The sequence below is a fragment of the Doryrhamphus excisus genome, chromosome 15, assembly GCF_030265055.1.
Source record: "Doryrhamphus excisus isolate RoL2022-K1 chromosome 15, RoL_Dexc_1.0, whole genome shotgun sequence".
In the NCBI taxonomy this organism is placed as follows: domain Eukaryota; kingdom Metazoa; phylum Chordata; class Actinopteri; order Syngnathiformes; family Syngnathidae; genus Doryrhamphus; species Doryrhamphus excisus.
In genome coordinates, this window is record NC_080480.1 from 10,843,754 (window position 1) to 10,856,726 (window position 12,973).

Below are 12,973 nucleotides of genomic sequence, written 5' to 3' on the forward strand. Positions count from 1 at the left end.
TTATTAAATTTAAATCAGCTTCGTAATACAAATCTGACATTTTAATTATTGTATTTTTTTTATTCTATAAAGGCACCTTTACGGAATACTAAACTGTCGCAGGGGGGTCCTGACAAACACACATTTCCAACATGGCGACGTCCATCGGTCTACTATTAAAACCTTGGACACCGAGGTAATATTGTATTTATTAGATAAATAAATATAGTACCTGCTTTTTGTTGTGTTTTGTGTCGGATTATATCCATTTAGAAAAGCTAAATGGACAGACACATCGCTGTAAATTTTATTGTTGGTTGGTTCAAGAAGAACAAATATCTAATAAATAAGACCGCAATTATTGTTAATGTTGGCGTGAAATATTAAGTACAATTGCTAATCTTTTACTAAATACTAAATTTACTGAAGAAGCACTCACGTTTGTGTTGATCATCTTGAATACAATTGCCTGGTATTCTATTACTTACTAGTGGACATGTTGGGATTTTGCAGGGTGTTGGCGGTACGATGGAGCAGATACAATCCATACTACCTGGAGCCAGAGGTAAGGAAGGAGGCCTACGACAAACCAGAAACAGAACTGAGCGCCGAGGAGAAGGAAGAGCGGGCGCTCAAGGCAGTCAGACCCATCAAGGCGGCAGTCAACAGTGTCACCAGCTCAGTTTTTGACGACCCGCTCATCAGGTACTACAGACGTCTAGTTCAAGGCTGGTTCAGTAACATACATCGTGGGGCTCCTGATCATTTTTGTCTTTTCCCTTTACAGTAAATTCATCAACATGATGATGAAGCATGGAAACAAAGTTTTGGCAAGAGAGATCATGACAGAGGTACGGTATGTGCATGCAACTCAACTGCAGAGAGCACCAGGCATATCAATTATACTTAATGGAATATAATATGTATTATGATGCAAGAGCTATTCTATATATCCTATACATTATGAGGAAAAGCCTAAATATGTTCTTCCCTTTTCAACAGACATTGGAGCATATTAAGAGGAAACAGGTGGAGAAATACCACAAAGCTCCAGAGGGGAAAAGAGAGGAGATTGAGTGCAACCCTTACTCCATCTTCCATCAGGCTATAGAGAACTGTCAGCCGATTGTAGGCCTTGCTAGCATCAAGAGAGGTGGAAGGGTCTATCAGGTCAGTGCTGATTTTATACTTGTTTTATACTGTGTTTTTTTTTCTTCAAAATATTACGGTTTTGAGAAATAAGTTGTATATTTGAGAGGGGAAAAGTAATTTTTTTGAGGAAAGAAAGTAGTGCTACTTGTTTATCTTTGAAGGAAATAGGACATTTTTGCACAGGGAAAAAGACAAATTTTCTACCAAATCTACAAAGAAATGTAGATTATGGAGAAAATTACATTTTTGAGAAACGTATTAGTTGTTTTTTTTTCAGGAAAAACTGCGAAAATAAAATGAGTATTTTTCCCCAAAATACCAGTGTACACACTAAGAGTAAAAAGTTGTATATTTGAAGGAGAAAAGGTTTTGTTTTTTCACAATACTTATTTTTCCATCTTTGAAGGAAAAAGGACATTTTTGCAGGGGGAAAAAGACAAACTTTGGCGAAAAAAATATAGATTTTGAAGAAAAATCTAATTTTTGAGAACAAAATGTAGTTTTTTTTTTTTTTAATGAAAACAATTTTTGAGGAAAATAACATTTTTGAGTTTTTCCCCAAAATACAAGTTTACACACTAAAAGGGGGGGGGGGCAATGAAAATTAAGGTTAAGAAATAAGTTGTGTAGTTGAGGGAGGAAAGGTTTAATTTAAAGGAAACATGACATATTTGTATGCTGATTTTGAGGAAAAACATTTAGATTTTCAAGAAAATTATTATTTTTTAGAAACATATGTAGGAGTTGCATTTTTTTATTTTTGAGGAAAATAAAATTGCATATTTTTCTCCCAAATCCCCCCAAATTAAGATTGAGAAATATGTTCTATATTTGAGGGAGAGAAAAAAAAAAATTTGAGAAAAAAAGTAGTGTTAGTTTATTTTTGAAGGAAAAAAATGATATTTTTGCAGGGTGACAAAAAGACAAATGGAGGGGGGTCATTGAGATTTTGTGTGTGGGGGGATCAAAGAAAAATAATGGTAATGGGTTAGTTTTGTTTGAACATTATTACAACAGTATTTTTTGGGGAAATAACATTTTTGAGAAGTTATTTTCAAGAAAGAAGTTGATTTTTGAGGGGGAAAAATTCCAAGAGAAAATGTGTAGATTTGAGAAAAGAATAAAGTCATAATTTCACATGGATTAATTTTTCTCTTTTCATTATGGCTGTACAAAAACTACCATAACAAAGCAGCTGTAACTACACTGTGTATCTACACCCTCACCCAGGTGCCTGTACCGCTTCAAGACAACAGGCGACGCTTCCTCGCAATGAAATGGATGATCACGGAGTGCAGGGACAATAAACATCGGCGCACGAACATGTACGAAAAACTCTCCCAGGAGCTGCTGGCGGCCTCTAACAAGGAGGGCAACGTCTTCAAGAAGAAGACAGAGATGCACAAGATGGCCGAAGCCAACAGAGCATACGCCCATTACCGCTGGTGGTAGGCCAAATGTCAAAGACGGGACACCAGAGGGTGTCACATGCTTTTGGAAATAATGAACCCCACAAAACAGCTCTAATATGACAGCGGACTATCCAGAGGTGAGAGGCATCACACCTCTGATTAGGGATGGTGTGCAAAAGTCATGCTAACATCTGGAAAATGCATTATGGTAACGGTTTATTGGATAAATCATATGAAAACAAACTCTTCCTGCATATATGCTGTAGCTGCCTCATGTAATAACTGCTGAAAAAACAAGACGTGACAGAAATTCAAACCTTTTAATAAAATATCTCTCAAAACTACAACTCCTTTAACTATTGGTCACACATTAGAAACAAAGCAAGCATCACACCAGCTTGAATCTGATGTTCAGCAATGTTCATAGAGGGAATGCTTTCAATATATAAAACTTTTTTATAAATAAAAAAAAGTCAGTGAATGAACTCAGGAACTGAACTTATGATCTATTGCACATTGACAACATCATCTCCACTCATTGGTGATTTGTGTCCATCAAAAAAAAAAAAAGTTGCTGGTGAACTCCCGTTGTCCTGGCGAGTATCCTAGTCTGCGATTTCGCTGTAGTAGTACCTGTGTGCCGTGCCGCTGAGCACCCAGCCTCCCGCCCTGAACTCCAGGATCTCCAGCAGCAGCAGGCGGGCCATAGAGGTCAGGCCCTCCTGAAGCAGGAAGCCATCCCGCAGCAGGAAGAAGAGCTCATCCATGCGCTGGCTGTTGGCCTTTTCTAGCTGCTCCCCGATGCGGTGGAGCTGCAGCACCAGACAGTCCACCTGTGGCAGAAAAGGGAAGGTGATCTCTTTCATTCTTGGTCACCATTTATAGCATTCAGCGTCACGTGTGAGTTGGAGCCTTTCCATAGTTGATGGAAAGAAAACAAAATGGTGTGGAAAAAGTGTTTTTTTTCCCATGTTTGTCACACTTGAAATTTTCACATCAAACTAATTTTAATATTGGTCAATAACAACACAAATGCAGTCAGGACTTTGACTAGGCCACTTTTGGATCATTGTCCTGCTGCAGAACCCAAGTTGGTTTCAGTTTGAGGTCACCAACAGATGGCTGGACATTCTCCTTCAGGAGCAGAATTCATGGTTCCATTTATCACAGCAAGTCTTCCCGGTCCCGAAGCAGCAAAACAGCCCCAGACCATCACACTACCACCACCATATTTTACTGTTGGTATGATGTTCTTTTTCTGAAATGTGGTGTTACTTTTATGCCCGCACACCTTCCAAAAAGTTCAACCTCTGTCTCGTCAGACCACAGAGTATTTTCCCAAAGGTCTTCATCAAGATGTTTTCTGGCAAAATGTATTTTTGTTCAGCAGTGGTTTTCGTTTTGGAACACCATGCAGGCTGTTTTTGCCCAGTGTCTTTCTGATGCTGGAGTCATGAACACTGACCTTAACTAAGGCAAGTGAAGCCTGCAGTTCTTTAGATGTTGTTGTGGGATCTTTTGTGACCTCTTGGATGAGTCATCACTGCGCACTTGGGGTCATTTTGTTTGGCCGGCCACTCCTGGGAAGGTTCACCACTGTTTCATGTTTTGACCATTTGTGGATAATGGCTCTCACTGTGGTTTGCTGGAGTCCCAAAGCTTTAGAAATGACTTTATAACATTTTCCTGACTGACAGATCTCAATTAATCTCAGTTAAATTATGTTGTTCTTGTTTTTTGGGGACTGACTAATATTTAAATTTGTGTGAAGATCAGACAATTTTCTGGAGCAAAAATCTCTGTATAGATTCAAAACTTTAATAAATGTAAAAATATTTGATTCATTCTATTTCTTCTTCAAATCTAATGTCAAGCAGCATTTTTTTAAATCGACTTCAGCATAATTAAGAACCTACTCAGCGACACAAGAAAAGTGCTTACAAATATTTAAGTACAGTCTCCTTTACCTCCTCTTCATTCATGAGAGCATCAGGTTGCGCCAGCCTCATCAGACAGTCGTAGACAGGAAGGACCAGCGCCACCATGGGCATGTTGTTCACCTGTGAACAACATCAGGATATAAGAGAAACAACTTGACTTCTGAGCTCCATGAAAGTTTCATTTTGGTACCTTTCAATGGAAACAAACTATCCTGTGGTCCATCTATCCAATGCCAAACATGTCTTACTTTAAGGTAGTCGTAGATGTTACAGATGAAGGTCACGTAGCAGACCCACTCCTGCAAGGACCGACTTCTGGTCTTCTCACGCTCCTTGAACTCCTGCTGGAGGCGGTTGAGCAGGCTCCTCCGGAACACGCTGCCGTTGTTTTGCTTGGCCTCAGCCTGCCGCCATAGAAACTGCTCAGTACAGGCAAACAACTACTTTCTATTAAAAAATGACTTCAACTGTAATAAATAAATACATAAAATTCAAGTAAATCAATATATTTATTTTAGTGTATTTTTAGAATTGATATTGTTTTATTAAAGTACAGTTATATATAATTTTATTTAAAAATACACTTAGTACCATTTGTGGAAAACGACAAAAAATAGAGATCTCAACACAATTATTGTACATATTTACAATTTTGTTAATATTGTTATATTATGCAAGTATATAAATTTGTATTAAAACTAGGGCTGTCAATCGATGAAAATATTTGTGATTAATCACAGTGTCCACAATTAACTCTGAATTAATCACATTTAATCACAAATTAATGAAACATGTTTTTTTTTTTATCTTTTTTGCAAATATTTTATATTTTACATGTCTGGACTAGAAAAGGAGCTGCTTTAAATCTCATTGATATTCATGTTTTGTAATTTTTAGATACTGCATATGTATTTTTTTCATTTTAAAGAGCTGCTTCTAACCTCCTTCATATCCAACACTACAAAAAAATGTAAATTCTTGAAGAATGTATATGTATGTAAATGTATATCTCCCTAACATGGCAGACCTGCACAATGGTATAGCAGATGCGTCCAGCCTCTTTGCTGAAAACCTGGTCCTTTAAAGACTGATCCACAATGATGCTGGATACCTTCTCTAGATTCACTGAGCCCGGATCTGAAAGTGACAAAGTGCAAATACTGTATGTGGTTTCAGTGTCATTATACTTCACATTGTCACGGCACAATCTCACCTTTCAAGGCTGTTTTCAGCAACATCTGCGTCTGTAGGTCAAAGGACTGGATCTTGTAGTCTTCTGGGGAGTTCTCCATAGCCGCAGGAAACACCTAAAATACTCCTGAGAGCTGCCAGGCTGTCGTGAACATAATATTAAAGGATCCAATCTTTAAATTAACATTTAAACTACGGAGTAAACAGAGGCTACAGTGTCTTTTGTAAGACAACAATAGCTGCACAATCCTGTGTTGTCATCAACTTGGCTGCTTCCCACAGGTCCTTTATATTGGGATAGCAGGGATTAAAATGGCTAACAGTTCATTCACACAGACAGTACGCAGTACATGAATTTAAGAAACTAATTCGACCACAGAGAATGTGTTTGGCAAATGCACAGCTTGGTTACAGGTATTGGTGTAACTCATAAAATAAATACCAGTTTTCATCCAAGTTCGCGATGCTAGCTAGCTGCTTTACTACTCAACTAGTGGGAGTTCGGGTTTAGGCATCGGTAGCTACGCCTGTCTTAAAACGTAATAAGTTAGCAGGAAAACACTGAAAGATTACTTTAAAAATAAACAACAATAACGTGCTACTTACGTTTAGAGAAACGTTACGCGAATATGTACTTATTTCACGGCGATTCTTGCATCAACACTCCACCGAAGCAGGTACTACACATTCAAAGAGTAAGTATTACGAATTTAAGACAAGATGATTCCCTGTCTGTGGATGACTGCAATCTCGATTGCCATCTTGTGGCTGGAGATAGCACTGTGTATTTTCTGTGATATACATAAATTGCTCCAGCATACCCCTCATATGGACAAGCGGAATAGAAAATTAATGAAGGAATGTTATTTAATTCTTTCATTAAATGCTTTTAGTCAATAAATGTTGGTGTAGTCCGCCAATAGCTTTTCGAGAGCATTCTAGACGTAAAACCCAGTGACGTGCCTGAGGCTGCATTGTCCACCTCCAGCCACTATTGGCAGTGTTTTACCATCTTCATCATCGGTCAACCGCGGTGATACAAGAAGCAGTAGTGCACCCGGAAGTAATCGCGTCTTTCAATGCTGGATACCGCATAAATTGAACTTGTGAATGTACGACTTTATATGGGTTTTATGTACCGGGTCGAAGAAGCATTTAATAAAGGACTATACATTTTGTAGGTAAGTAGGCCCGTTCGTCGATAGCAAGTGTTCTTGTTGTTATATTAGCTCGAGGCTAAGTCCTACAACATGCCCTCTATGGTTTGTTTACATAGTTCACCACATGACAGCACGGAGGCTGTACTACTTATTAAATCTTTTGTCAGTAATTACACTACTAACATTTATTAGTCTGCTGAATGTAAACATGTAAACATAATAGCATTTTCACTCTGAGATCCTGTTGGTTATTATTGTCTTAACATGTTTGTCACCTTGGTTATTACCTCTACCTTTGGTGAATATAAACTACAAACAAGTTATTAAAAATTCTAATCAATTTATCCATACCTCCCCAAATACCAGAAAGTCATGATCTGTTGTAATTTTAAATTCTAACAGGTGGCAGAGGCCTTAGAGACATGGTGGGCTATGACCCCAGGGCACAGAGGGCGCCACTTACTACAAAGGAAGCAGCCCTGGCTGGCTCAGCTGCTGGAATAGTCACCCGGGCTGTCGTCAGCCCATTTGACGTCATTAAAATACGATTTCAGGTAATAGAAAATATCCTTTCACCTGGAGATGTTGTGTGCATAATACTAGTGTTGATATGTTGCTGTGCAGCTGCAGATTGAGAGTCTTTCCTCTGCAAGGCCATCGGGAAAGTACTGGGGATTATTTCAGGCTTCACGTTGCATTCACACAGAGGAGGGAGTCTCTGCTTTCTGGAAGGGACACATCCCTGCACAGCTACTTTCTATTTGTTATGGTGCAGTCCAGGTATATTATTTCTCAATAAGTTTTCTTTTAAACCAAATGATATTTCAAAATGTGTTGGTATGTGTGCACTTTGTAGTTTGCCAGCTTTGAGTGTCTGACTAAGGTGGTCCATGACATGACGGCCTTCGACAGCCAGGCATCCGGGATGCACTTCATGTGTGGAGGCTTGGCCGCCTGCTCCGCTACTGTGGTGTGTCAGCCTCTGGACACGCTGCGCACACGCTTTGCAGCTCAGGGCGAGCCTAAGGTGGGAAGTTGGTACATATAATTGGAGCTTTAAGACTGAAATAAAAATAAATATTGTGAGTTGTAATTTTACAAGGGAAAAGTCAGAATACAGAAAGAAATGATAGAACGTTGTACAGTAAACCTCGGATATATCGGACTCGGATATATCGGAAATTCGCTCACAACGGACAGATAAAAAAGAACCGATTTTTCTGTAATGCATTTCCAATAAAAAATCATTGCATATATCGGATATATATCGGATATTTTTTATAACAGATTTCGCCTATTTCGGACAAAATCTCCAGTCTCGTTCCAATGCATTTCCATTAAATTTCCCTCGCATATATCGGATGGCCGCATCGTGGCGCTCCGATTCGCCGAATCGTGACAGGCCGCTATACGACGTCGTTTGCAGCGTTTGCAGCGTTGCCTGCGCGTCCAGGTACATTGGAAACATAGTCAAGGAAGTGCCTTTTTATAACGGATAAAATCCGATTTACGCATATACCGGATATAAATCCGATATATGCGTAAAATCGACATTTTTCCGGTATACGCATATAACGGATTTCGCTTATATCGGACAAAACCAGTGGGAACAAATAATCCGATATATCCGAGGTTTACTGTATATTTATATTTTAGACATATATTTCAAAATATGAAATAATAATATTACGACAAAATTAACCATTTCACATCAATTAAGTCCTTATATTACAAGAAACAAGTCGCATTGATGAGATAAAGCTAGAAATATTAGCATAAGAAAAAAAATAATTTTTAATAAACAATTTAATTCAGTAAAAATCTTAAATATTTCATCATTAATATTATAAGTTAGAGTATTACGATATTTTACAAAAATACAGTCATGAGACTATATCTGAAATATTATGAGAAAGTCATAATATTTAGAAATATATAAATAATGAAGAATATTTTGAAAATTGTGTTTAATTTTAGCATTAATTGCATTAAATAAAATGAAATGTCATTTCATGACAATAAGGTGACACTGTAATTTAATGAGAATAAACTTGCACAAAGTTGTAATATGAGGATAGTCTTAATTTTATATGAACAAAAACACAATTTAACAGGAATAAAGTTTTAATTTACAAGAATACATATATTCAAAATATTAGAATGAAGTTGTAATTTTACAGGAATAAAGTACAAACAAAGCAATAAAAACGTAATACTTTTGTGGGAATAAAGTTGTAATATGGCAAGCATGGAGACACACTGCTATTAACTTGGGCATGGCGTCTGTTAGAGTGGAGGCCGCTATTTGAAGTACAGTGGTGGGAAAAAGTGTTTGCCCTTTTCCTGATTTCTTATTTTTTGTTGCACTTAAATGTTTCAGATTAGCAAAAAATGTAAGTATTAGTCAATGACAGCACAACTGAACACAAAATGCAATTTTTAAATGAAACTTTTTATTATTAAGGGAGACAAATATCCAAAACAACAAGGCCCTGTGTGAAAAGTGATTGCCCCCTAAACCTAATAACTGGTTGGGCCACCCTTAGCGGCAACAACTGCAATCAAGCGTTTGTGATAACTTGCAATGAGTCTCTTACAGCGCTGTGGAGGAATTTTGGCCCACTCATCTTTGCAGAATTGTTGTCATTCAATCACATTTGAGGGGTTTCCAGCATGAAGCGCCTTTTTAAGGTCATGTTGTTTTTGTTCAGCAGTGGTTTTGGTCTTGGAACTCTGCCATGCAGCCTGTTTTTGCCCAGTGTCATGAACACTGACCTTAACTGAGGCAAGCGAGGCCTGCAGTTCTGTGGATGTTGTTGTGGGGCCTTTTGTGACCTCTTGGATGAGTCATCGATGCTCTCTTGGGGTCATTTTGGTTGGGCGGCGACTCCTGGGAAGGTTCACCACCCTTCCATGTTTTTGCCATTAATGGATAATGGCTCTCACTGTGGTTTGCTGGAGTCCCAAAGCTTTAGAAATTGCTTTACAACCATTTCCAGACTGATAGATCACAATTAACTTCAGTTAAGTTGTGTTTTAACAGAATGGAGGGAGTCAATTTTTCATTTCAAGGATTCATTAAAAAACTGCATTTTGTGTTCTTTGCGTTGACTAATATTTACATTTATTTGATGATATGAAACATTTAAGTGTGACAAACATGCAAAACATGGGGCAAACACTTTCACACCACTGTATAGTAGTGCTGAATGTATTATTGCTCATTTTACAAAATGTGTGTGTGTTAACAGATGTACAAGAACCTGCCACATGCAGTGTCTAAAATGTGGCGCACAGAAGGAGCGCTGACATTCTACCGCGGCCTTTCACCTACACTCATTGCTGTATTTCCTTACGCTGGATTGCAGTTCTTCTTCTACAACATTTTTAAAAGAATTCTGACTCCGCCTCCTTTCGCTGGGACATCTGGAGGTGAGTGCAGGTCGTTTGATGATTCATAAAAACAGTTTTTTTTCTTCTGTTTAAAGTACAGTTTACTGTTTTAGTCTTAATTCATATTCTTAAAAGTACATCAAAAAGCTGAATATATCCTTTTTGATCCCCCCACCCCTTCCCATGTAATAGACTATTCCATGCTACTGTGTATGTGCATATTGATTCAATGCAGGGCATTTGATGGTTGATTTGAGTTTTTTTCCCCCTCAAAATGATGTCCAAGAAAACATGAGGAGTCTGATCTGTGGCAGTGGAGCTGGAGTGATTAGCAAAACTATCACGTATCCATTTGACCTCTTCAAGAAAAGACTGCAGGTTGGAGGTTTTGAGGAGGCCCGAGTACAATTTGGGCAGGTGAGCTTGTCATTCTTTACAGTACTACACGTGCACACACGCTAAACACACTTTGGTTTTACTTAACTCATTCGCTACCAAAGACATGTTTAAACGTCTTTGCTGAAACGTACCTATGTTCAACTGCTGATTTAGTAAAGAGCAGAAAATGGTAGAAACAAACTGTTTTTTTTCTATCAATCAATCAAACTTTATTTGTAGAGCACTTTTCATACATAGAATGTAGCACAAAGTGCTTTACATGTTAAAAAGAGAAAGACAACAACAAGACACATATACACACACACATAAGAAGTTCGTTTGCCTGAGTACAGAGGAACCGGTTCAGGAAGCGCTGCCATCTGCGCTGGGGGCTGCCCACGGCCCAGGCCATGATGTCGCAACTCAGGGGGGCCACCACACAACAGGTAGGCAGGGGACCCACAACGCTGCAGAGTTCCCAGCCACCCCAGTCGGTAAGCCCCACGAGAGGAGACACCCCACCCCCCAACCGAGGACAGCCCCCAGCGCAAAGAGCCCCCACTGAGGAAACACTAGATATATGGGCTAAAAAATATAAGAACATAAAATAAGAATATAGAAAGTGTATATAGAAATAATTACATAAAAAGTAAAATATATAAGAACATTAATAAAAAAACTAAAATAAGCATGTGTAAGAGATCCAAAACAAAAGGTGTAGGGTATAAAAATAACCATTAGATAAAAGTCAAGTTCAAAGGTTAAAAAAAGAGTATACTAAGAGCATGAGTTAAAAGCCAGATTAAATAGGTGGGTCTTGAGCCTATTTTTAAAAATCTTTCTGATGAAAGACGGCTGGTACCGAGAGTTCCGACTTTTGAAAAATGGCGGGGATTGAATGAGTTAATATAAAGAGCCAATGGGTCCATTTTTAGGTCATCCTAGTCGTGGAACTGTGGACCAGGATCCTTGAAGGTGCATGGGGGTTCGCCCAACCAGTCTGCATGTGTTTTGTAGACTTGGAAGAAGTCATTTGACCGTGTTCCTCTGGGAATAGTGTTGGGAGTATGGGGTATCGGATCAGCTAATTCAGGCTGTTGGTTCCGTGTATGACTGGTGGTGAGTCTGACCCGTTTCCGGTGAGGCTTGGACTCCGCCAGGACTGCCCTTTGTCAGCCATTCTGTTCATTACTTTTATGGTCAGAATTTCTAGGTGCAGCCATGGTGTTTTGGTTTGTTGGCTGCAGGATTGGGTCTCTGCTTCTTGCAGATGACGTAGTCCTGCTGGCTTCATTGAGCCACGACCTTCAACTCTAACTGGATGAGAACCAGCACTTCCAAGTTCGAGTTTATGGTTCTCGCCCGGAAAAGGGTGTAGTGCCATCTCAAGAGTCCGGGATGAGATCCTGCCCCATGTGGAGGAATTTTAGTACCTCAGGGAAGGATGAAACGCGAGATCGACAGGCGAATTTGTGTGGCATCTGCAGTGATGCGGTCTCTACATCGGTCCGTTGTGGTGAAGAGAGACCTAAGCGGAAAGGCAAAGCTTTTAATTTACCAATCTACATCCCTACCCTCACTTATGGTAATAATAATAATAATCCTAAGGACTTATAAACAACCTGCGAATGCTACAATACAATAAACCTTCAAGATGCTATTGAAAAATGTTCCTGGATAAATCTCTTAACTGTGATGCTCATGTGTAGGTGCGGCGCTATCGAGGCCTGGCGGACTGTGTGGTCCAGATCACCAAAGAGGAGGGCGTTCGAGGCTACTTTAAAGGCCTCTCTCCCAGCCTGCTGAAGGCGGCGCTGTCAACCGGTTTCACTTTTTTTTGGTATGAGTTTTTCCTCAACGTACTGTGTGACCTCAAGGAGAGCCAAAGAGTGAACAACAAAAGATAACAAAGGGACACAGGAAGTGGTCGCTAGGTGCTTTATATTGTGTTTACATACATGTAATGGGGTTTGGGTTTTTTTTTTGACTGATGAAAACATTATTTATCATGATGGGTTGTTACCTTTCGTCAAGCATGTAGGTTGTGTTTTTACCAGGTGTTTATCTGTTATGAGTGGATTTGGATGACATTTTAATCCAAGAGCTAATTAAATTTTGGAGAGGACCATTTCTCCACATAACTCCACAAGAAATGGGTCAGAGCACTTAAACAGAACACGTTTACAGAAGGTTCTATAAACTATCAAAGACTGATCTATCAAAGACTTGTGGGATTATTTTGGTGTGTCATTTGCACATTTTAACCTTTTGCCTCGTCATTATCAATAAACTGTGTGATATTTATCAGGTCTGAGAAGTGTTGAATAAGCATTTTGTTATTAAAGTTAATGGCTGTTATGTAGTTTGT

The 12,973-nt window shown here is 38.9% G+C and overlaps 3 protein-coding genes across 4 annotated transcripts; 2 read left to right on the forward strand and 1 right to left on the reverse strand.

Annotated features, from left to right (window-relative positions):
- The first annotated feature begins 82 nt into the window (after positions 1-82).
- Positions 83-3,046, forward strand: mrps7 (mitochondrial ribosomal protein S7). Its single transcript, XM_058050212.1, has 5 exons — positions 83-175; positions 493-684; positions 767-830; positions 982-1,149; positions 2,362-3,046. The coding sequence occupies exons 1-5, from the start codon at positions 132-134 to the stop codon at positions 2,581-2,583; spliced, it is 690 nt and encodes a 229-aa protein (XP_057906195.1). The 5' UTR covers positions 83-131; the 3' UTR covers positions 2,584-3,046.
- Positions 2,749-6,477, reverse strand: mif4gdb (MIF4G domain containing b). 2 transcript variants are annotated; one of them, XM_058050214.1, is made up of 6 exons: positions 6,117-6,256; positions 5,697-5,816; positions 5,511-5,620; positions 4,732-4,887; positions 4,511-4,603; positions 2,749-3,376 (listed from the first exon to the last, which is right to left on the reverse strand). In XM_058050214.1, exons 2-6 carry the CDS (start codon positions 5,773-5,775, stop codon positions 3,149-3,151), a joined length of 666 nt encoding a protein of 221 aa, XP_057906197.1. In that variant the 5' UTR covers positions 5,776-5,816; positions 6,117-6,256; the 3' UTR covers positions 2,749-3,148. The 2 variants fall into 2 exon arrangements, with proteins under 2 accessions (XP_057906197.1, XP_057906196.1); XM_058050213.1 differs by lacking the exon at positions 6,117-6,256 and adding an exon at positions 6,281-6,477 and having other exon boundaries at positions 2,753-3,376.
- Positions 6,478-6,709: 232 nt separating this feature from the next.
- Positions 6,710-12,952, forward strand: slc25a19 (solute carrier family 25 member 19). The gene is made up of 7 exons (XM_058049446.1): positions 6,710-6,855; positions 7,237-7,388; positions 7,459-7,614; positions 7,691-7,861; positions 10,086-10,266; positions 10,514-10,644; positions 12,315-12,952. Exons 2-7 carry the CDS (start codon positions 7,257-7,259, stop codon positions 12,510-12,512), a joined length of 969 nt encoding a protein of 322 aa, XP_057905429.1. The 5' UTR covers positions 6,710-6,855; positions 7,237-7,256; the 3' UTR covers positions 12,513-12,952.
- Positions 12,953-12,973: the final 21 nt, after the last annotated feature.

Bases quoted from the DNA above. Each gene is read 5' to 3' on its own strand.
- mrps7 (XM_058050212.1), top strand. From the start codon at position 132: ATGGCGACGTCCATCGGTCTACTATTAAAACCTTGGACACCGAG. The intron at 831-981 runs GTACGGTATGTG...CCTTTTCAACAG, and splicing joins CAAGAGAGATCATGACAGAG to ACATTGGAGCATATTAAGAG. The intron at 1,150-2,361 runs GTCAGTGCTGAT...ACCCTCACCCAG, and splicing joins GAGGTGGAAGGGTCTATCAG to GTGCCTGTACCGCTTCAAGA.
- mif4gdb (XM_058050214.1), bottom strand. From the start codon at position 5,775: ATGGAGAACTCCCCAGAAGACTACAAGATCCAGTCCTTTGACCTACAG. The intron at 4,888-5,510 runs GTCTGCCATGTT...CTATGGCGGCAG, and splicing joins TCTGCTATACCATTGTGCAG to GCTGAGGCCAAGCAAAACAA. The intron at 3,377-4,510 runs GTAAAGGAGACT...TTTCTGCCACAG, and splicing joins CTCTCATGAATGAAGAGGAG to GTGGACTGTCTGGTGCTGCA.
- slc25a19 (XM_058049446.1), top strand. From the start codon at position 7,257: ATGGTGGGCTATGACCCCAGGGCACAGAGGGCGCCACTTACTACAAAG. The intron at 7,615-7,690 runs GTATATTATTTC...TGCACTTTGTAG, and splicing joins TTTGTTATGGTGCAGTCCAG to TTTGCCAGCTTTGAGTGTCT. The intron at 10,645-12,314 runs GTGAGCTTGTCA...GCTCATGTGTAG, and splicing joins CCCGAGTACAATTTGGGCAG to GTGCGGCGCTATCGAGGCCT.